This window comes from Struthio camelus, chromosome 1, assembly GCF_040807025.1.
Source record: "Struthio camelus isolate bStrCam1 chromosome 1, bStrCam1.hap1, whole genome shotgun sequence".
Taxonomy (NCBI): domain Eukaryota; kingdom Metazoa; phylum Chordata; class Aves; order Struthioniformes; family Struthionidae; genus Struthio; species Struthio camelus.
The window spans coordinates 35,026,931-35,049,033 of NC_090942.1; the positions used below are offsets into that span (position 1 = coordinate 35,026,931).

The following is a 22,103-nucleotide window of genomic DNA, read 5'->3' on the forward strand; positions in this document are numbered from 1 at the left end:
AAATAAAAGGATTTATGCTCTGTTTGCACCAATATTTTAAGAAAGCTAAATAGTAATATTTATGATCAAAAAGCAACCAGTCCTTTGCACTAGACAGAATGCTGCTTGCCTTCTATATTCTAAAATGTCCTTTAAAAAAAAAAAAAAGCTTTAACAAATGAATGAGCTTACTTCACTGCTAAAGAAAAAGCTAGGGCTCAATGCAGCTTCTTCATAGTTTTCATCTACTAAGTAGTCCAACAGCTTAGCCTAAAATTACTGTAGCGAAGCCCCAGTTTCAACAAACTTTGGCCCTCCTTTAACTTAATCCTGACCATGTGAAGAGTTAGAGATGTTTGACACTTCTCCCCCACAAGATTATGCTACAAAAACCTACAGTGCAGTGTTATTAGAAGACTAATGCGTTGAGTCAGGAGCTAGGACTTTAGATGTATGAATTTATAGTTGGAACAGAAAATAGTAAAACTATGTAAATGCAGTCATAAGTTGGCAGTAAAGTATCTGACAGTATTCCTTAGTAGTTTACATCCTCTTTGAAGGATATTGCAATCTGGCATAATGCTACACATATAGGGAGAAGTAAGAACATATACTATGATTTACTTTCTAGGACCTACCTTAGGAAGCACAACAACCAGCTAAAACCATCAATTCTCCTTGGATACCGTACAAAAGCTGCCACCGCTTTGTGACCAATGGTATCCAAAAGTGCAGACTAGTCCAGCCACTACAGGCTTTTCTACTGTAAGTGGTCTGTCAAGGTCCAGTTATCAGCACTCTGCAACTGCTTTCATCTTCAAATCCTACATGTGCTGATTCAAATAATATATTTCAGGTCCCATATTAACTCTATACTAAATTGCAGGGAGCAAAAATGCACAAGTCATAACATGAACCATGTCCCACCCCAACATCATTTTTAAAGAGTTCTCTTCACATGGCTTCTACTGCTTCCGCCACTTTCAGAGAGGTGAGCTCCACTGTCATGTATAAGTACTGCTAATGGTACCCTTCCTCCAACAGATCTTGTTGGCTAGTTATTATTAGTTTTAGTGTTGATGTTCTTGTTGTGAGCTTCATAATCCTCTGCTTTGTATGAGCTGCTTCAACATACTTTTGTCATTTGCTCCTGTCTTTGATTCCATACCTTCTCCCTATCCTGTTTCCCTTGATCATAACTTCCAGTTCAACATTGATTACACTCAGTTTTCTGCCCTACATATGCAGTTTTCCCCACAAACCACAAAAACTCTTATTTCTCTACTACAAACCACAACTCCCTCATCCTGAATGAACAGAGTCCAGCATGGACATGCTGTCCTTGTCCCTGCCTACTGCATGTCTGCCATGCCTACTGAAGCCGGTCTTTGGTTTCCAGGCTGATAGTTCCTCTGACTTAGCTAGTATAGGTAAGATAGCCTGTTCAGCAGGCACAGATGTAATTCAGTGTAAACTAATCCTACCATTCAAACGGATCTCTCTGAACTGCAGCCTCTTCTCTGTGCCACATTAAATGCAACAGAGGCTCCCCTGGCACATGGAAGAGAGAGGCTGAGGCTAGCGTGCTACGCTGCCACAGATGCAAGATGGTACCACTTCTTCAGCCCAGAAGATAGGTACCATTTGGGGAAAAGATGAAATTTAGTGAGCAGTACAAGCTTAAGTCTGTAATGCTTAAGTCCACCTGGACAAACATTAATGGGATTTGCTGCAAAGCTTCATCAATATTCCTTATGTTTCTAGATAAATATTTTGTACCATTGCTGACGGTCAACTGCTGTGCAAGTGAGAAGCAGATGGGCTTTTACAGCTCCTTCTCTGTGTCAGTAGGCTAAAAGAGCTGGGAGCCTGGAGAAGTGTGTGTAGCTTTGGGGAAAAACTGAAGCATTACAAAGAGGAAAGGAAAAATCCTCTTAACTTCCAAGTACAAAATTAAACCTTCCTGCAAGCTAGCAAGATAAATCACCAAATCAGAAATCCATGTCAGAGGTACCGTGTCCATATGTATGTTTTCAACCATTTTACTCCAAAACCCTTTCCAAATCATATAACCCTTTATATGCTCTCTCTCACCATACTTGTTAGCAATGGAAGTATGAGCTGATCCAATACAGTCCTGTGCTTCTAACAGTTGCTTAAGATACTTATGTTAGAGTGCAGATGAGGCTGCAATGTACCAGAAAAACATGAAATGTTTGTTTAAGAAAAAACAGTGCATGGTAAAATCACAGGCTGCATATTTGGACATGACAGCCCAGACTTTCGACTCCAATGAAATTGGCTGGGACATATTTAAATAGTTGGGGATTACATCTGCAAGTGCCTGCAATGTCAGTGGAAGGAGGATAGCGATGAAAATAGAACAACTTCTTCCTGGAAATCAGTCTTTGGGGCTGGGAATTATTACTGTGTCAGATATTGGTACAACGATCACTGCTGGTATTAAAAAACAAATCAGCTGGGTTGTAAAAAAATGCACTGGCTCCATTTAAAAAATACATACATCACATGGCTATTTAAGTGATGCCATAGTGTTAATAACCTGACTAATAAGAAAGTTACCATAAAAAGATTTGCTGACCAAGTACCAATTGTCTCAGCTACTAAGACATTGGCAGCCCTTTCACAATTCACTTAAAATAAATGAACTTGTCCTTGCACTTTTTAAGCCAAGTCCAAGGTGTAAAGTTATATTTTATAGGGTCAGTATGAGCTTAATCTCTCCCTGTTTTGTCTCAGTGCCTATCACCATACAATTCATTTGCCTTTGCAGAGGAAAAGTTAATGGTCTCCTGCATGTACCTTCTCAGTTAGGCTTAAAATTACATTGGGAATAGGAAAGAAAGTTCCCTGCTTTCTGGCTCCAAACAAATCTCTATGGGAGGCTCCCACTGATCTAAGACGTACGTTTTGGTAGCTTGACTAAGCTTTGCGTTGAATAGCTTGCCCAAAGCCGAAACATACATTCAATACCTCGTCCGATGTATGTGCGTCAGAAGATTGTAGCTCCTTTTAACCTACTCTGGCTAACAGGAAACAGCATGATAGTTTGCATGTGTTGTCATTCCCATTGACAGCAGCATCTGTCTTCATAGAAGACAAAATGGACCAAATTTTCTGAATGCCCTCAAAGGTGTGGAGTGTGGGGAGAAGGTGAGCATTTGTTGTCGATTTTGCTCTCTTTCAGCATACACAAAAAATTAAAGTCAATGCAGTATCAGAAATTTTTTATGCAGGATGCCATACTAAATGTTTATCCGTTAAGTAAATACTTCAGAAAAAAAACTAAAAGAGTTAGTTGTGCTAAAGTTCATGCTCTAAAGCTCTGGAAATGTCACCCAGGGAAACATGACAACCTGCATTGCCTAATCATTTAAATACTAGGCTGAAATTAATTTCTCAGGGCTTGGCAGTGTGGTAGGTTCTCACAAGTCTCTTAGCACAACTGCTTAATGTCAGAGTCAACCTTAAATATCCAGCACTTCCCATTCCTATATGCAACACACCTGGTATACTGACATCCATCAGTAACTGATGGAAAGATTAACTTCACTTAACTTTAACTCTCTAAAAGTGTAGTACCCAACTGAATTGTCTGGGCTCCCTGTGTAGTAACTGGAACTAGAAACGTGCACCCACAGAAGGCAATTCAGTCCAACTATTCCAGCCACCCCTTTGAGTAAGGGCCTTCCGGAGGTGCTAATCTCCAACGGGCTGCTGAGAAAGTCTAGAAGGTGAACTGGTGATAGCCATACCTGTAAATGAAACAGAGCAAGGCACAGGCTTAAACCCTGGTCTGTGATCATCCACACATTTTCAGTGTTAGCATGCTTCATGGAAGAGTTTGGATCAACTAGCCCATTTTGAGATGAGGCTAGGCACGGTTTGGGGAACAGCACTAGCTAAAGACTGTCTCCCAAATGGCCATCTGGGTGCAGATATTCTGCTGGGGAAGGGGATGGGAGAGAGTGTATCCATATAGATGTGAGCCACAAAGCACCATGTAGCCCCAAGGTCACAGGACTGTACCTGCCCTGTTTTATTTAGCAGTAAGAGAGAAGAGTTCAGACTTCACTCCTAAATTCTACACGGCTAAAGCTATGTGAAACGAATCTATCCTTAAGCTTAAAAACCACATACACACCCTCCACCCAAAACCCATGATCCACACAACACATCCACCTGTGAATCCTGCTTGCTGGTCACTGTGTCTTCACTACAGTACATTTCTACTCCTATGCCACCCGTCATTAAATCAGACCCTGTTCTTCTCAGTTTGGTGGCTCTGTTAACACACCAGCAGAAGAAAGGAAAGTGAAGAATTTAGCCCTGGGTGCAACAGAACAAGGCTACCACAGCCTAGACAGTTTTACTCAGGCAACAATTTGGCAGAAACAGCCCACCATCTAGTACAAGGTACACAACTAACAGGAAGGAAGCAGAGATAACCATATAAGTTCTGTCTTGCAACAAACATTAAACTCAAAAGAACCATGTATTAGGCATATTATTTTTTCCTCACCCTTTATGAATATCCAGTGCTAATGACAGCAGCTCCTTAGGCAACACTCCCCTATTAGCTTCTTTCTCAATTATAAGCCATCTGTGTTCAGTATACATGACCCAGTCAGATGCTATGTTCCCTGACCCTGTTCTAAGACACAAGAATAAGAAAAGCTGTTTTGAGAAACTACCCAAATGGAAGAACTCAGATCTGACCCCTTGAGCAAGAACTGGTCACTGACCGCAACTAACTCAGGATATGAACTGAAGATGCCATGAAGGCAGAATACAGCTGGCACACATATATGAACTTGTGACAACTCAGCATTTCCACCAAATGTGCCTGGAAAATAAGTGAGGGTCCCACAGTCTGCAATGCCTCTAACTTTCCACTCTTCACACTCTTTGACTGGAAAGTGATCATCTTGTCAGTTTGCACTCTGTTTTCTGGTTGCAGAAAGTCAGCCTCTTGAAACATAAGGAAAAATACATACTAAACCAAAACATTTTACATATTCCAGATGAAATTAGAGATAATTCTTTTGAAAGAAATTTTTATTTTATGATCCAGTCAATTTTCTGGTAGTTTGCCAGAAAGTTTTATGAGTGCATGTTAGTTATAAATTGAATTATGTACTGGCAACAGATTAATAGCACTAGAAATTAAAAAGCTTTTGCTAATATTAAGAACATCAAAAAGGGACTATCAAAGTAACCATCATACTGTGCTGTAGCACAGCTGTATCTTAAACACAAGGAAAAGTACTAGCGCTGTATGACGAGGTCAGTGTCCATAAGCACATTCATCACTTGACCTTTGTCAAGACTCCCAATGAAAATAACATCATATGGAGTCTTTTATGACATGAGCACTTGCCCACTAGTATCTGGATGCAGGTTTTCCAACTCAATTCACATGCACTACATTACAGAAAAATACTTTACAGGATCAAATCTTCAAACTGTGCTGGAATGCTCAAAGATTCAAATAGAGGCCTGAACTCTGTGCATCTTACATCTCGTGTATCTTGCATCCCTGAGTTACCAGTTCCCTTAGCCATCTAATACGCATGGAAAAAATCTCTGTAGCTGGGGCACTTGAATTCTAGTTTCCTTTGAATTAATCTACTTGAGTAACTTAAGGCTTCCTAAAACAGAGTGGCTTGTGTAACTTCCAACACAACTAAATATTAATGAACTCCTGTGGGAGCAAGATCAATGGAGTACAAAATATCTTCCTGAATTTTATCTTACAACATGTCATTTCAACCAGTTATGTATTTCTCTATACTCTGTAATAAGTTTGATATAGCAGCTGAAGGATGATGAAGCCACACAGAAAAGCCTCAACAATTACAGAATTAAGCGTATGCATTTCTTAAGATGAATTTCAAGAATGGCTTCCACCCTAGCTTAAAATAAATATCCATTGCATATAATACTCATCCATAATCAAGCTGAAATATTATATTATATATGGTCCATCTAGATACTGATTAACCTCAAATTCCTCTTCTCTGACCCTAGTTGCAACAAATGCAAAATCCTTTGAAATCAGAAAGGTAATCACCTATCTTAAGTGACAATACGAAATTACCCCTGTTCAATTTCCTGTATAATTCTATTTAACCTTTTGTGAAAGAACATTTCTAGGTGACTGGTTTTTGCTGGTCTCTTGGGCCTAATAAAAGTTTGCTCTTCCCTTAATTATAGAACAAAAATCATGCATCGGAATCTCTATTTCCAGTGCTTTAACGTACAATGGAAAGTACATTCGAGTTAAAGGTTTTAGAAACACTGGTCAAAACAAACGCAAGGCTCTTAACTCCCAAGTCTCTAGCTGTTAGGTCAGATTTCACTAGCAGATAAATTAGGTAACGTCCGCAGAGGTTTTTTTTTTTTTTTTTAATTTTAAATACTAACATTTTTGCTAAACATTCATAGGAAATCCACTTTCAGAAATAGTAATAACTGAACTACAGTAAAATAGCCTCACCTGAAAAATGAAAGCATTTTTGTTATCAATTTTCCAAAATATTTCACAGAATTCCACTGTTTCTCAAACCCAAATATGAAATTCCTTGGCTAGTTCTGTGAGGGATATGTTTACTAAAAGGTTCGTTTTCTTTACAGAATTCAAGGCATTCATTAGAAGGAGGCACCACAATAAAACTTACATTGACATTCTTTGCAGCACTTGCCATCCACGTATGCCAGGGCAGAATTAAGTGGACAATCAGAGAAGGGGCAAATCAAAGCTTCACACTGCACAGTACCATTCTAGAAGAATAAAGAGTGCTTAATTGATAGTTACATTTAGCAAGAGGAGAGATTTTCCTCAAATGTGTGAGCATACAAGCTATTTTTAGATACAGTAAACTCTTACAATATCCAAAAAAACATTTTAACATGGCTTGTTCAATAGTTACAAGAATAGAGACTATACCATTAAAATATCGTTCACAATGTTTTAGATATGCACAATGTGTTTGAGACAATGATTTAAGTGTTTGGTGTTTTTGTTTAAGAGGCACATCTATTTGGAAGTAAAAAAATATTTTCTGCCAGTCACCAGCAAACTGACAGATTAGTGTGAAATATAAAAGTCTTGTAAGCTATACTCTACGTTCTGATTTTTACATAAGAGAATATATTTTTAAAAGATAATAATAGCATAGCTGCAAGTCTGAGACTAAATACATAATGCATTTAAAATGCTTTGAATGCATTTGTTAGGCAGCAATCGGTCAGGTCTGATACCATGCACTAAATCATCTTCTACCTAACTATAACCGCTAAAAACAAAACTAATATCCCTCCAGAAACATACCCAAATCATATTATGCTTAAGGAGAACAGCTTAGCAAAGCACAGATAGCAACAAACTAATCTAAAGTGCAGTACAAGCAACAGCAGCCTTTCCAGCAGTTTCTGATGTCTTCTGGATTAGGCACTTAATGAGTTCAAATGGTATTAATGAGTTTTAAATAAACAAACATTAAGCAAGATACCACGGTTCAGGATTTGAAAGGATACTTGCAACGTGTTCTAGAGTTCCGATATCTTAGGAAGCCCTCCATCCACTTCACGTATTTTTTTATTTGTGATACAACAGAACATGCATACAACCCTAACATTTTATTCTTTATTACTTCCTGAGATATAACCAAAGGAAACTAAATGGAATCAGACAAAAAGGATACATTAAATCATTTGCTAAGAACAAAGCTGTTTGTAGCTGTATAAAAGAACCAGGGAATTACTTATCCAGAGAAACTGTTTGCAATTCAGTACATAGGAATAACATGATAGAAAAATATATTGCATAGCATCTGCCTATGTAGGCATAAAATCTCGGACAGCCACACATGCTGGCACTGCTGAAATAATAGGAAAATATAATCAATTAATAGTACTCTAGATTTAGAACAGATTTTCTAGCACTTTGTTGTTACTATCTAGAGTACACACTGGAAGTCTTCTGATTATTTGGCCTCAATAAAACTGTAATTAAAGCAAACACTAGGGATCCTGAGTCTCCATTCAAACTGTAGCCATACCATGCAAGTGCAGTTCTTACAACCATCTGTCCAGGATTCAAATTCTCTGTAAGTCGTGCCTTTCATTATGCAGGTCCTTTCACAGTAGCACTGATCCAGTTTATTCATCCTCTGCTCAGCTTGAGACAGCTGTATACACAGTTCACAAAAAGTAGGTTTTAGATTTGTAAGTGGTTTCCATGTTATTGTAAACATATTTGGAATTGTCCCCCCTATCATCAAGCATGTAGACAAGAGAATGTATTTATGATACGCAATCAAAAATAATAAAAGTTATTGTCAAATATGAAATGATTAAATAATCAGTCATTCGGAGAAAAAAAATTAAGTCGCAAGATATAATGCATTCCGTCTTTCACCAATAACATCAGAAATAACATGGGATAAAGAGAGTAGGTTAAGGTGGATATGGCCCCTGATTTGTCATCTTTGTATATATGAACTGACCAAGAATCTTGCTCTAAACTACTTGCAGGTAATAGGTTATGCACAAGAGACCTGAATCTGAGCATGGAGTCAAAACTGGAGGTAAAATTAAAACTAACATGCTAGCAATCATTTGTCCAGTTGAACCAACTTTTGGTTTGTGTATCAATTTAGTCAGGCAATAGCATTCCTGAAGATATCTACAGAAGGGACGTTTTAAGAAATGCTTTAAACTAGTATATGTTTACTGGTAGTCACAAACGTTTTCAGCATGATCACCTGAAAGAAAAACAGCTGCTCAGTTGGCTGCCTTGCACATACTTTGTCTGTAAGTTCCCTTGGCAGCTCAATTCAGGAAAATCTTGGACCAATAAACCTTGCTGCAACAAGCACTGTACACATAGTAACTTGTTTCAGTCCAGTTTTATTGAATTGTTAGCCTGATAGATAGGCCTTGAACATTTATGGGCCCTTTCCTTGTTCAGAGATTTGGATTCTGTTTACTATTAAAATATATGATAAAAAATTTTAAAAGAAATTACAATACAAGGAAGTTCTCTGAACTGGATACTAGGCATAGTTAAATATAAGCATATATAAACATACACTTACATATAGGCATATTTTGCACACACTCACATGCACATACGCACAAATAATCTAAAAAGACAGCAATTAAGCCTTAAAGCCTTAAAGTCCTCAGTTCTTCTGTGCCATGCCTCCTAGTAACCATTACCTTAGCTGATGTTTTGGCTAAAATGTCTTGCAGCTCCATAATTTTCTGCACGAGTCCATGGAAGTCATTACAAGTTGGGCATGCTAGAATTACAAATACACATCCATCAACATGTATTCACAATAAGTTCAATCTTGCTGACAATCAATACACTGAAATTCAAAGTTTTCAGAAAGCTTGCAGGACAGAAATTAGGCAAGAAGTACACCTTTCATTTCATGGTATAAGAATTAGACTCACTGCGATTAAGATCTGGGCATTGAGAAATAAATCCTTGAGGCATGACAAGTAATTGCACATCTTGCATTATTCCCTGTAAGTTGAGAGAAAAAAAAGAAAGGATGCATTATTTTTACCTGTCAAAATTATGTTTTCCGTTCACCATGTAAAATATTAAAGCCCACACAGAAAAACTGCCTGATAAAAACAATATTTATGAACATATAGCCTCTTGTCTGGACTCGATGCAGTGATAGAAGAATAAAGAGAAAGTAAAATAGATAGATGTACACATACAGACATACAGGATCATTTTTAAAGACTTAAGATTAAATGTCAAGATGTAATTATGTGGCTAGAGTTTGGTTGTTTTGAATTCATTGTTATTTTTAGTTAGCCACTGCATAAAAGCTTGAAAATGACCTTTAAAAGTAATTTAAAAAACAGTTCCAGTTTCAGTGACTTTGAAAAGCTCTTAAATAAAATGTAAATTTTTCACTAAACTACAACTGTCAGATAGAGGTGAAGATTAAATAAATTTGACTCAGGAAAAACATTCATGTAAACCCTTTGATTTTGATGTGGATCTCTTCATAAAGCATGCAGAATGCTGGGAAACTACATATCTGTTACATAGCTGCAGAGCTGCATGTTGGTAAGAATTTAAGAGAACAGGAAGTTTAGCATGAAATTTAAGTTTGCCCTCTGGAAATGCCCTGTTTCACCCAGAAGAACAGATCACATGCTTACAGGCAGAATTTACATGCATCCTTAGTCATTAAGATATAATTAGCAGCCACTTTGCTCCTCTCCAGTTGTCATGTACCTACAGATGTTACAAAGTACCAGAAAGTAGACAGCCAGAATTGCCCTTTCAGATTTAAGCACTTAAAATGACACAGATACGAATATATCCTAGTGTGAATATGATCAAAATCTTGGCATACTGTTTTAGTGAAGCAAGATTAGGTCCAAAAATTAAATATAGCCAAATAAAGAGTCTTCCAGAGTGACTAATGATTTTTGAGTACCTTAATATACAGACAATTCACTTAGGATACACTCAAAGCAGTCCAATTTTCAGAAGGAACTGAGAACTTGGATCTCTGAAAACCAGATCAGTAGAGGTCCCATACTGGGTGTCTAAAAATACGGACACTCCAAAAGAGTAAGATAGATTGAAAGCCTTTGTCTTCTACACTGATGCATTTTCTTCACAACAGTGCCATGTTTTCAGATGTGGTCAGACCATTTGCACCACGTTATACTGGAGAAATCAATTAGAACATTGTATTTTGGATATATTGATGTTATTTTAACAACTATCAATTCCCTACTGTATCTCTGTTAAATTGGCTTATATTTGCAATTGAGGTACAGTTCTCATTGTATTCCAGTTCATTTCTTCTTTCCCAAAAAAGGAAAGAAACAAATACCATCCATAACTGGAGTATTTTTTCTACACCAAATGAGCTCCTTCAGTGACCATGATTCGGCAAAGAGATTTTAATTAAGCCAAGAATTGGGAAGACACAAATAATAATACCAAAATAATTACACACAGAATAAATGAAGTGTCTGAAATCAGTTTACCCAAATGCAGTAATATTTGCTGATTTTATTCTTACATTCAATTGTTTATTTAAGCCAGAAAGACACTTTTGCAGCTCGTTTACCAGGCATCCTCTCAGTCTTTTGCAGGAAAAGGAAACACAAAGTGAAAAAATAAGAACAAATTCATGCTTCAGTTTTCAAATCTGAGTGCCTCACTCAGCTTCCATACCTTATACATATTGAGAATATAAACTAGCATTCAAGCATAGAGCACAGAATTCAACATCCAAAAACTGATTTTTAACACAGAAGCACAGAATTTGCAGTGAGAATCATAGTCGAAGTGTTTTATCTCAGAAAAGATTAGGAGGTCATATTTAACAAGGTGATTGGGCCTGTGACAGACACCAGTTACAGTTTGCAGCTCAAGTGAAAAGATGCCGATAGGGAGGTAAATGGGACTACAGCACTGCAAGGCATCCACAGGAATGCTATCATTTGTCAAAATGGCTCCAGAGAGATCTGAAGCCAAACCACAGATAGCGGCTGTGACCAATGAATGCTACCTAATGGACTCCAAGGAGTCATAAAATTTACACTCCAGTACAAACACACAATTCACTTCAATCTTGCGACACACAAGGTTGCTGCTATATATACATTAAAGCTGAAACAGTAAGCAAAAAGCATGATCAAACTTTTTCCCTCTAGGGGAAGAAGCATTCTCTTAATTGATGCTAGTCATCTCATTAACGTCTAACCCCAGAAGATGCTGTGATACCATCGTGATTGGTGGGTTATAAGAAAATTAAACCCTACAGAGATAAAGAAACAGAGTTCCCTAGACTGTACTACATATCCATACCCTGATGAAATATTGGCGGGGGGGGGGGGGGGGGGGCCAGGGGGAGGGAAAACACATCTAGCTGTGAAACAGACAATAACCTGACTATTTCCTAGGATTCTATTTCACTTGGCCATTGACTTTTTGCAGGCTTAAACTGTTGCTGGCCATGACATTTGGCAACACTGAGCCTTATACAGCTTTATCTAGTCAGGGAACTCCAGTTTGATGGGAACAACTCAATGAGTGACTGACAAGAAGTTCACTGCATCTGATATGCTATATAACACACCACGGCATCAAGAACCGCATGATGATTAACAATAACTTGTTTTCAACCTACTCTAACAAATTGACAATCCTGTTGATAATTTCTTCCTGATCAATGCAGCTTTATTTCTGCTGAGTCCTTCCAACAGGTGATCCTCCATATACATGACTCTTATCCATCTCTGCTGTGCAAGGTATACTGTTTTGCTCCACCTAAGTGCCTGCTGGAGAAGTAACATGACAGACACCATCTTGTATCCCATCTACATGCCTTTGTGTCAATAAGACTAACCTCAACACTGCTGACACAAAACCAGCCTTGGTTGACAGATCCTTTATATCACAGGGTATTTGCCTCAGGGAAGAACAAGCTGAAGCCATTTTTTAATCCAAATTCACTCTCTTCCTTTCAGGGAATACATACCTTAAAATAACCATGTGCATTATTCCTCTGTCCCAGCCAAAAGGTTGTACCTATAGGTAAGTCCATGAAGGGCTTCTCCACAACTCTTTCATAAATCCTGTTGAAAGGTAAGAAAAAAAAGGTTGCTATTATTTCATTTACTCAGAGCTATGATGATCCAAATGTGACTTCTTATGAATCAACACCGTTTACTTACTTATTGCAGTCCACATGTAAAATCAAGTGAGAAGCACTGATTGCTAAGGAAAGTCTGTGCCACTTATCATCTGCCAAAATATATGGGAATACTTCTGTGTGGGAGCGATGACTGCCCGAACGATAATGCAACCTGATTTCATTTCGATGACCACTGCTTTCCAGCTCTAGGTACCTACACCAAAATGCATCATGTCATGAACCATTCTTATCAGCACAACAACATTTTACATTACATCACTTCCCATTACCATATAGGAAATAATTAAAAGAGGAAATAAAAACAGGAAAGGAGATACAAAGACAGAAGTTGACACTCTGCAGGTTTGTACTGTATCCTCCTCCTGAATAACATGTAGCAGCAGCATCCAACTATCATTTAAGCACACAAAATCCCAAACTAATTATCTTTTTTTTTTTCCTTTAACAGTATTTTCTATAACATGGTCTCACTAGAAATACAGTTATCCTGTTATAAATAATTTCATTATATCCTGAAAGTATAGTATGAATACTCAAAATGCATTAATGCACACAGAAGACAACACTAAGTACTGTGATAAGGACATCATTAGCCATTACTGAGGAAGCAAGCAAGAACAGAGGCTGAACACTTGTTTACTTTTGGATACACTGTATCACCTCTTTTCATAATGAAATTTCTCCAAATTTCTCCAAAGAAATTCAAAAATCAAAAAGTGCTAGACTCTTCAGAACAATTTATATATGCATATAGATATACACACACATTTAGCCATTTTAATACATATATGGTATTTGTGGTACTTACACATGGTTAAAAAAGCATATTGTAGGTATACCAAGATGGGTACACCATATACACCAGATTTGCAGACAATGAATGCAAGCTCTGATGGCAAAAATATTTCTAAATTGTAAATACTCGAGTTTCTCCTTTTAAGTCCCCTCTCCCCAATGTTTTTAAAATAAGAAAAATAAACACACACAGAAGTGAAAAATCTCAACTAATCATATGCATTCTACAACATTCTGCACTTCTACAAAAGTTCGGAAAACACAGTATGTTCTGAAACTCACAAAAATTGGGTAAATGTACAAAAATGAGTTGTCTATTTTTGCTACTACATCTGCAGTCAAGCATGGTGGTGGTTTGTTAATTTGTGTGCACACGTGTTTTAGGATGATGCATTTTATTAAAGAAGAGACAAGACAATTATTGCAGTTTTCAAGAGTGAAGATGAGGACACCCCATCAAAAGTGTCTTGTGTGAGACAGTTGAAGATGAAGAGCTATCTTGTGTAAGAGTTTTGATGTAGTCTCCTCATTAATCAGTCATTATCTGTAGGAGGAAGTTGGGCTGACAGCATCTGTCTTTCCTTCTGGGTCTTTTACAGTGCAGCATGCCTAGCAACAGCATAAAAACTACCACCTTTCTGCAAAACTGCCAAAGGGCAATTTCTTTTTCCTCCCCAAGATTAATAAAGCACTTAAATTCAGTAATAAATTTTACAATCTGATAATTTATCACTTCATCTCCAAAAACAATTTCTGCATTGGCAAGGAGTGTAAACAAATTGAAGGCCTGGCTTGCGGGGGGGGGGGGAAGAGAGGGGGTGGAATTGGGCAACAGTGGCAGGACAGCAGTCAACTTAATAACCTCCTTCATAACTCCAGCTTCAAGGATTTAAAAAAAAAGTCACTTTCAACCTAACAAGAAGGGGAACATTACAGAACTGGAGCCCTCCAGGAACCTTTCTCCATGCAGTTGCAGATATAATCCAGAAGAAAAAAGGCATAGATATGTTTAAATATCATCTCCTGCTACAGCCAAGGGCTAGTTCCCACTCTCTTCAAAGTCTATGGCAAAACTTATCCGAACAGCTATGCAAGCAGGCATGCGGGAAACATACAGTCAGTATAGGAGGTATAAAACAAACACTCATTTCTTCCCCTCATACAGATGAGATAATGAGATCTCAGAATGAAATATGAATCTCCAAATAAACATAAAACATGCCTGCAAGATTTCAGAAATTAAACAAGAACTGTTGAGAGATGATGCTGACATTTAATGATGCTGCAATAACCAAGGCAAACTTCCTACACGAAGCTGTGCAAAAATTCAGGACATGTGGTGTTCTGCTCCAGCTACGATTAACTCACTGTTTTGAGATCTACAGGTAACCTTTTCTGGTTTTCCGTTTGGTAAATTGCAAACAAATGCATCTACCTTCTAACGGCTTGGTGACTGTTAGAGAGAATGTGCCTTCCGTTTAAATGCAGGCAGGATTACATGTTAGCAACCACCTTGATAACACTGCTTTTCACGTGACTTAATGAACTCAATCAAATTTTAAAAGTGACAAAAGTGTTTTAAGTCTCTCTATATGCTTGGGATGATCAATCTTTGAGAGAAAAGAGGGTGACCTTGTTTCCTAAGGGATTTGCTTCCAAAGGAAGTCATCACTACATTGTACTGCAGTCTTTTCCCAAAAGCCTCACTGTTGAGAAGCTGCTGGGGAACCCCATCAACCAAGTCCCTGGTTTCATATCTGTGCCACCCCAACCTGCACCACTCATCTCAGAGAGCAGCCAGAAGATTCACAATACTAACGTCCTTACTGCTTCTCCCAACAGCTCCAAGACATCCTGTTATGCTGGGAAAGATAAACAGCTTTAAGTAAAAATAAACCTCAATGATAAACACTGTGCAACAGGAGAATCTGCTTCTACCTTCACTAATGGCATGTAGGCTTACTGTTTAATCAATACCAGTCTGCCCATTTTCCACCCTGAAAACCACATATCCTTTGGTCAAAGGAATTAACTTTGTAGGGAAATGATACGTGCTTTGGGTGGCTATGTTTGACACACAACGAAGAAAATGCCAACCCGAACAAAGGGTTGTAACATCTCTGCAGATCACTTTGTTCACACACAGTCGTTCCAAAGGCAACTGCCAAGGACAAAGTAAGATCAGGCAATCTGCTTGGAAACCAGCCAGACAGCAATCCCTTATGCTGTAATGCTGAGCCCTACTCTTATCAGAGGAGGTTTTTGTCTCAGCTGCCACGGAGGAAACAGAGACAGACAACAGCAATGCTTTTGCTGCTGCCCCACACTGATCCATGGGAACTGCTGCATGCAGACCCCAAGAGCACAGCTGAGGAATGCCACTGTGCTACTGCATGTCCCATTTAGGGCCACACAGGCTGTCCTCTCCACATTGCACAAACCTCCACACAACCCACGCTCCAAGCTGGGACACAGCAGCACAGAGCACGGCTCTGGAGCTCAAGTCAGGATACACAGCAAAAAGCTAGTTTGGGGAGGTGAAGCAACAGTAGGACTCTTAGGGAAGAGGGAGCTACAACCCTTCCAGCTAACCTCCAACACTGGCTATTTGGGTAACTTCAGGTCTTCAGTGCCTCACTCACTCGTTTGACATCCCTGCTCAGAGAGAAAAGGCACACTAGCTGCCCACTGTTACTCCAGAATAGCTAATAAAAATCTACTTCAACTCAGTATGTAGGCAAATATTTCAGAAACTAAAGGCAAACTGCCATATCTGCTGTTTATGATTTTTTCTCTTTAGTTTTAACTACTCATGTTTATAGGTGCAGGGTTAAAATAGTTTTCCATAGCTATTTGATCTATACTAAGAAGAAAAGAAAGCCAAAGAAATTTGAGGAATAGCTAAAGAACAAAATAAGTAAATTCTCATCTCCATTACTTATAAAGATCCTCACATAAAGATTTTTAATTCAAAGGTTCTTGCTTTTTACTTAGGTATAACGATATGAAATATAACAAAAAAAATCCTGCTCAGTAGACCCTATTCATTGTAAACTATGGTTAGAACAGCAGCAAGCAAATTCTGCTCAATTGGACATGGATGAAGCTGTCAAAGCAATCCACATTGCATGGCCATCATGTTCAGTAATGCACTCTTATATTCCATGGTGTGATAACCAGGCATTTGGGAGACTAAGCCTTTTTTTTCCTAATTGGGAGTTAGAATTTTTAATGTTCTTAAATATTAAGCATGAGTTTTTACTCAACGTTGCATCCCTTGAAACAATACGGCATCAAATTATCCTCAGATGAATTCTAAATGTCAAGCAGTACCTGCATTATAGCTGTAAAAACCTAGTCCTCATCTCTCACTACACTGTCTGGCTTTATTGGCTTTGCCCTTTTCCCTGACTACCCTACAGCTCTACCTAGTCAAGTGATGACTGACAGTTTAGCCAGAGTGATAAATAAAGCACTGGTCTTCACTTTCCTGGATAACTTTGTAGCACTTAATGCTAAGTGCACGGTGAGCAGCAAAGCCATCATTTCAGTTTTTGAACATCCTTTTTCTCACACTGGATGGCTACGAAGGACATACAGCTGGAGAGCAGGAAGGTGCGTTCCTGATGTGAACGAGACCGAGCCTGATGCTGGGGCATGCATCTGGGAACATTGTCCACATCTGGTTGTTCACGTAAGAGATTCGTACATATTCACCTGCGCAAATCCTCCTGGCTATCACACAGCACTGCGCTTTCTCTCTGGTCAGAAAGAATCCCCCGCACAAGGCAGCGGCTGGGGGAGCAAGAGTTGCAATCCATGCTGCACAGGAATCTGGGAAACAATCACACTCCAGGTTGCTCAAGTCTTTGGTCTTCTCTTCCTCAACATCTGTACCTGATTCAAGCTAATAAAGCACCCAGGAGAAAAATGTGTGATAAGATCTTGTTTCTATCAAGATCTTGTAGCCTGCTACCTGGTTTCAGTGGGGCTGCTGTGATCCAGAAGCCTTGGCTAGCTTTGAAGGCTATAACTTGCTTCCTTCATTTGGGGGATCTTTCTACCCATCTCCTAAACTCTCAATTCAGCTATGCACCTAAATCAGGGAGGCAAAAATCCTGCCTTTCCCACCTGCAGAGTTTCACAGCTTCTGCTGAGCTTAGTGCTATAATCCAAAAGCCCCCGGCTGTCACAGAAGCAAGATATCACAGACCCTCTAATCTCCCAGCTGACAACAAGCCAGCCTTCTCCCAGCACTTGCAGGAATGCAGCAGGAGCTAGAAGCAGGAGCCGAGGTCCTGCTGAGCTCCCCGCAGCAGGTCAAGTGGAGCCAGTCTCCTGAAAAGTGCTGCTTCGGGGTTGCAGGAATTCAAATCTGGTGTTATGGTGCATTGTCCACACTGTCCCAGTTTGAGCTGCAAATATGAAATCAAATCAAATTCCAAAACCAGGAAATACTGTCTGAAACAGAATCCTTGCCTTTCAGCAATTGTTCTCATACCTCCCATCTATCTCACTGACCCCATTTATCAAAGTTTCTTCTCCTTCTGTTCTATCACAGTCATATTAACGTTAATCTCACCTTCAAGGCTTCCTTTTCTACCAAAATCAAGGAGCGAAGAGAGTTTCTCAGATCAAGTACAGTAAGAAACAGGAGAAAATATTCTGCCCTCTGTGACTCCATTTCTTGACAGAGTTTCTCCACGGAGAGCAAAATGACTGCAAATCCAGTGAATAGCTGTCCAATGCACAGTAGTAGAAGCAAAAAAACAATTTCACCTCAACTCTTCCTCTTTCTTGCCCTGACACAATAAAGATTTGTTTGTTATTTATTTGTTAAGAGAAACCCTTTCAAACAACAGTAGAAGAATAATGAGAGCTGTCAAGACTCACATTCCAACTATCTATTTCATCTGTACTTTCTAGTGTCATAGGCAGGGACAAATCTTTCATCCCTTATTCAAGTAAATCTGTCACTAGTCTTAAAGACTGAATTCAAACGACAGGGTCTGGTCTCACAGAAGCATTTTGGGACAAACTCTCAACCAAATTACACTGGATTAGTTGGTACTGGAATGATTTACATCAGCAGACAGGCTGACCTAACTTGACTTAGTGAAATTTACAGTAAGGTACTTCTAACAGGGGTGCGTTCACTACTTCGAACAATTTACATCTTATTTTCATATTGGCAGGAAGCATAAACTTAACAGAAGCAAAGAAAACAGGCTAGAGTGACAGAGCATCAATCAATTTAATAACCTCATTTATAAACAACACTTTAAGAAATAAGTCATTCCCAATGTTAAAGAGGTTAAACTGAATATAACACAAAACCTTTCAACTGCCTCACAAACATTTCCATTCAACCACATACTCAAGGATACAAGATACTCTCCCAAATAGAAACAAGGAAGCTTTGCGGGTAAGGGAAAGAGCCCAATCAAACCATCAGTGGCTACATAAAGAATCTTTTGTCTCACACAATCTTTAGCACTAAAACAAAAAAAAAAAAAAGCATCAGAATGAATGAAAAGAAAACACTTTTTTCTGGATACCTGTGATGACACATGAAAACTTTATCAGAAGGAAACACGGTTGACCCCAGGAGCATTCTAGAATGCTACAGCAAGTCAATTCAAAAGCAATTGATTACATTTTAAAGACATTTTAGAAGGTTTTTAAGTATTAGTTACTGTTTCTTACTACTGCAGTAAGACTTACTACAAAAAGAGCACAGAGCACTACAACCCTCCACTCTCTCAAGAAACACAAATACATCCATATATAGTGGTTTAGAAAGCTGAAATAGGCTAATACTTTTTTTTTTTTTTTAGCATGGAAAATAGCCACATACAGCTTAGCATGGGATTAATTTCTGAATGTTATTCCCACCTGATGTAAACTCTGCAAGTTACTGGGGGGGGGGGAGTACCCCCCAGACAAAACCAACATAACAATTACACCATGACTGTAGAGTTAATTCCTTAGCTTTTTTACTCAGTGTAATGTATCCACAGCAAATTTGTGGATAAAGAGAGACTTAATACGGCAATCCAGAAATACAGACACTCACATATCAAAAGGAGGGAACATACAGTTCCAGGACTATTTTAATACAATTTTCAAATGATACAATGAAATTTATGCATCACAAGAGGTCACCTCTGGCAATTTATCTCCTTGTATCCATAAGAAATAATAGTTTCAGATAATTTCCTCCTATACATTGAAAGAGGTCTCAAACCACTGTATAGTACTGCACATTTGACAACAGATAATCACAAGGTGCTGTGAAAACAAATGCTGTGTAAGGCAGTAATTGAATAAGTTAGCAAACATACACAATTAAGTCTAGGGAATGCCTCTCCACAATATTCTGATTTTAGTGCTTTGTTTCCTTTAGCTAATGTTTTTTTTTATCCTGAAAGAATGATTGAATTACAATCCGATGATTTCACCCTTTAAGGTCCCTAAAAGGCAGCATCTCCAAGAGATTAGGTGCATAAAACCATCTAATCATGGAGGGAGGAAAAAGCTTTATTACCTCACTCCACTGTTGCCACTTAAATGAAAACGTATGATGGAACAGCAAGGCCTAACATATTAAAAACTTTTCATAGATTAAAGTTATCTCTCCATTGATTCTTTCATCAAGAAGAAGCTGAAATGAATTGAGAAACAAAGCGAAGAAAATGCAACTTAAACTGAACGCTGAGAGCAAGCAAACAGCAATAAGTGTTTAACAGTGTCTGTACTCAGACTGAAGGCATCACCATTAACATCGTTCAAAATATTTACCGTTATTGTAAAGTACAATGGATTTTAGACACTGCGCTTTATGTCATCAAGGTGATCCTCTCAAGTCAAGTAAACATTCATAACTTCCTGGTTTCAGATATTTCCAGGTACATTTGTGTATGGCATTTAAGTATTTAGCTGCCTGAAACCCATCTGAACAGTTACTGCTGTGCAGTATTTTCTTGGAAGTACCTCTTCCAAGCTGTACCCAAGACTACGACCACCTGAAAACTCTGGGTGCTCTAGTCAGTGGGGGAAAACAGTCTCCGTTGAAGAATACAGGCAAAGTAGAAAGGAATCATTACAAACAATTTCAGATTCTCCCACTTTAAAATCAGTTTGAAAAGACTTGAAAATGTTAAAGAAAAGCATAACGATCATAAAAGGAGAAGGAAGACGGACAGCTTTGATACTCAATTAGTAAAATAAAAATAAGAGCATTTAGTGGAATAGCATAAGATGACTACATCCCCAGTAAATCCTTTATAAAACTACTTTTCATGGTGATAGTAACAGTCCGGTCTCACCAAACACTTAAGTCTCAGATCTGCACGGACAATTTCTGCATCTGATACCCCAGGGACAGCATTCACCACATGAAGAGAGAGGGGAAAATATTCTAAGAGTGATCCTGGCAAGTTCTTAAGATTCAAAGTCTTAAGTTGCTGCATGACTATCCCAGTGGAAGCATTTGTTTTTGGTTATCTTTGAAAGAAAAATCAGCAGAGAGGAACAAAAAAGCCCCGAGGACTATACAACACAGGCTACTCTCAATCTCAAATATATCATTTTAAGGAAAATTACAAAATTAGGAGGTAACTAATTTAGGAGATGTGCTCAGTTGCAGTAAATTAGCATATTTCCACAGAAGTCCCTAGGGCTATGCAAACAGAGGATGAGTTTTTAACTTCAATTCATTTTCCAGAAAGCATAAAGTATCTTCCAAGACACTGGATCAATGAACATACCTTTTTCCAGTTTTCAGACAAATATTTTGATTTTCTTTTACCTTAGGTATTAGACCTTTTAGGTGTTATGAAACCACTGTTAAGTAAAATGAAGGAAAAGCTACTTGTGTAATCATTGATTATATCCTTTAATTATCACTAACTCCAGACTTCCTTGCCACCATCCTATTTTCTCATTGCAGAAAAGCAAGAGCTACTACTGAGCTTTGTAAACCAAGAACACAGCCAGGACTGATTCTATCCCACAACATAACAGTTCAATACTATCGCAACTTTTTTTTTTTTTTTTTTAACTCCAAAGGAGTTGTACCAGGCTAAAGCTGGTGCAATAGAGTAGAGAATCAGGTCTTGCATCGCTGCTTCTCCTTCCAACTGCGAGGACTTACGACAGAGAGAGCTCCCGGGAAATTGTTTAAGAACTAAGGCCTGCTACACACAAGCCCCTGGACAGAAAGGGGCAAGCTCAAAGAGAGATGGAAATGGATGAAGAAGAGATGGAAATCTGATTCTGAAGCAGCAGTTACTTAATGTAACCCTTATGTTTCCTTTTAACTCCTAAATACAGATACCTTTATTGTCATTCATAAAGGAAAATGGAAGCAATAAAAGACGTTAAACGAGTTATAAATGCTAGCCTAATTACAGTATCACCAGCACTGAACTAAGTCAGCCCTCAGTTTAGCACAATAAATTAGACAAATACCATTATGGCACACAGACAATATTCTGTACATCCTAGTGTTGCAGAGCAGAAACTGTTTGTTAAAAGCTTAAAGGACATCTAATTTTATAGTCACAAATTCTGTCTAGCCATATTCTTGTTGAG

The 22,103-nt window shown here is 38.4% G+C and overlaps 1 protein-coding gene across 3 annotated transcripts in view; it reads right to left on the reverse strand.

The window, feature by feature from the left end:
- NELL2 (neural EGFL like 2) overlaps positions 1 to 22,103 on the reverse strand; it is a 158,003-nt gene that overhangs the window by 111,311 nt on the left and 24,589 nt on the right. For all 3 annotated transcript variants that reach the window (XM_068933846.1, XM_068933853.1, XM_068933851.1), the window contains exons 4-9: positions 12,733 to 12,906; positions 12,537 to 12,633; positions 9,466 to 9,538; positions 9,226 to 9,308; positions 8,064 to 8,192; positions 6,681 to 6,783 (exon numbers count right to left, since the gene is read on the reverse strand). In XM_068933846.1, coding sequence (XP_068789947.1) covers positions 6,681 to 6,783; positions 8,064 to 8,192; positions 9,226 to 9,308; positions 9,466 to 9,538; positions 12,537 to 12,633; positions 12,733 to 12,906 — 659 coding nt within the window. The remainder of the gene's footprint in view (positions 1 to 6,680; positions 6,784 to 8,063; positions 8,193 to 9,225; positions 9,309 to 9,465; positions 9,539 to 12,536; positions 12,634 to 12,732; positions 12,907 to 22,103) is intronic.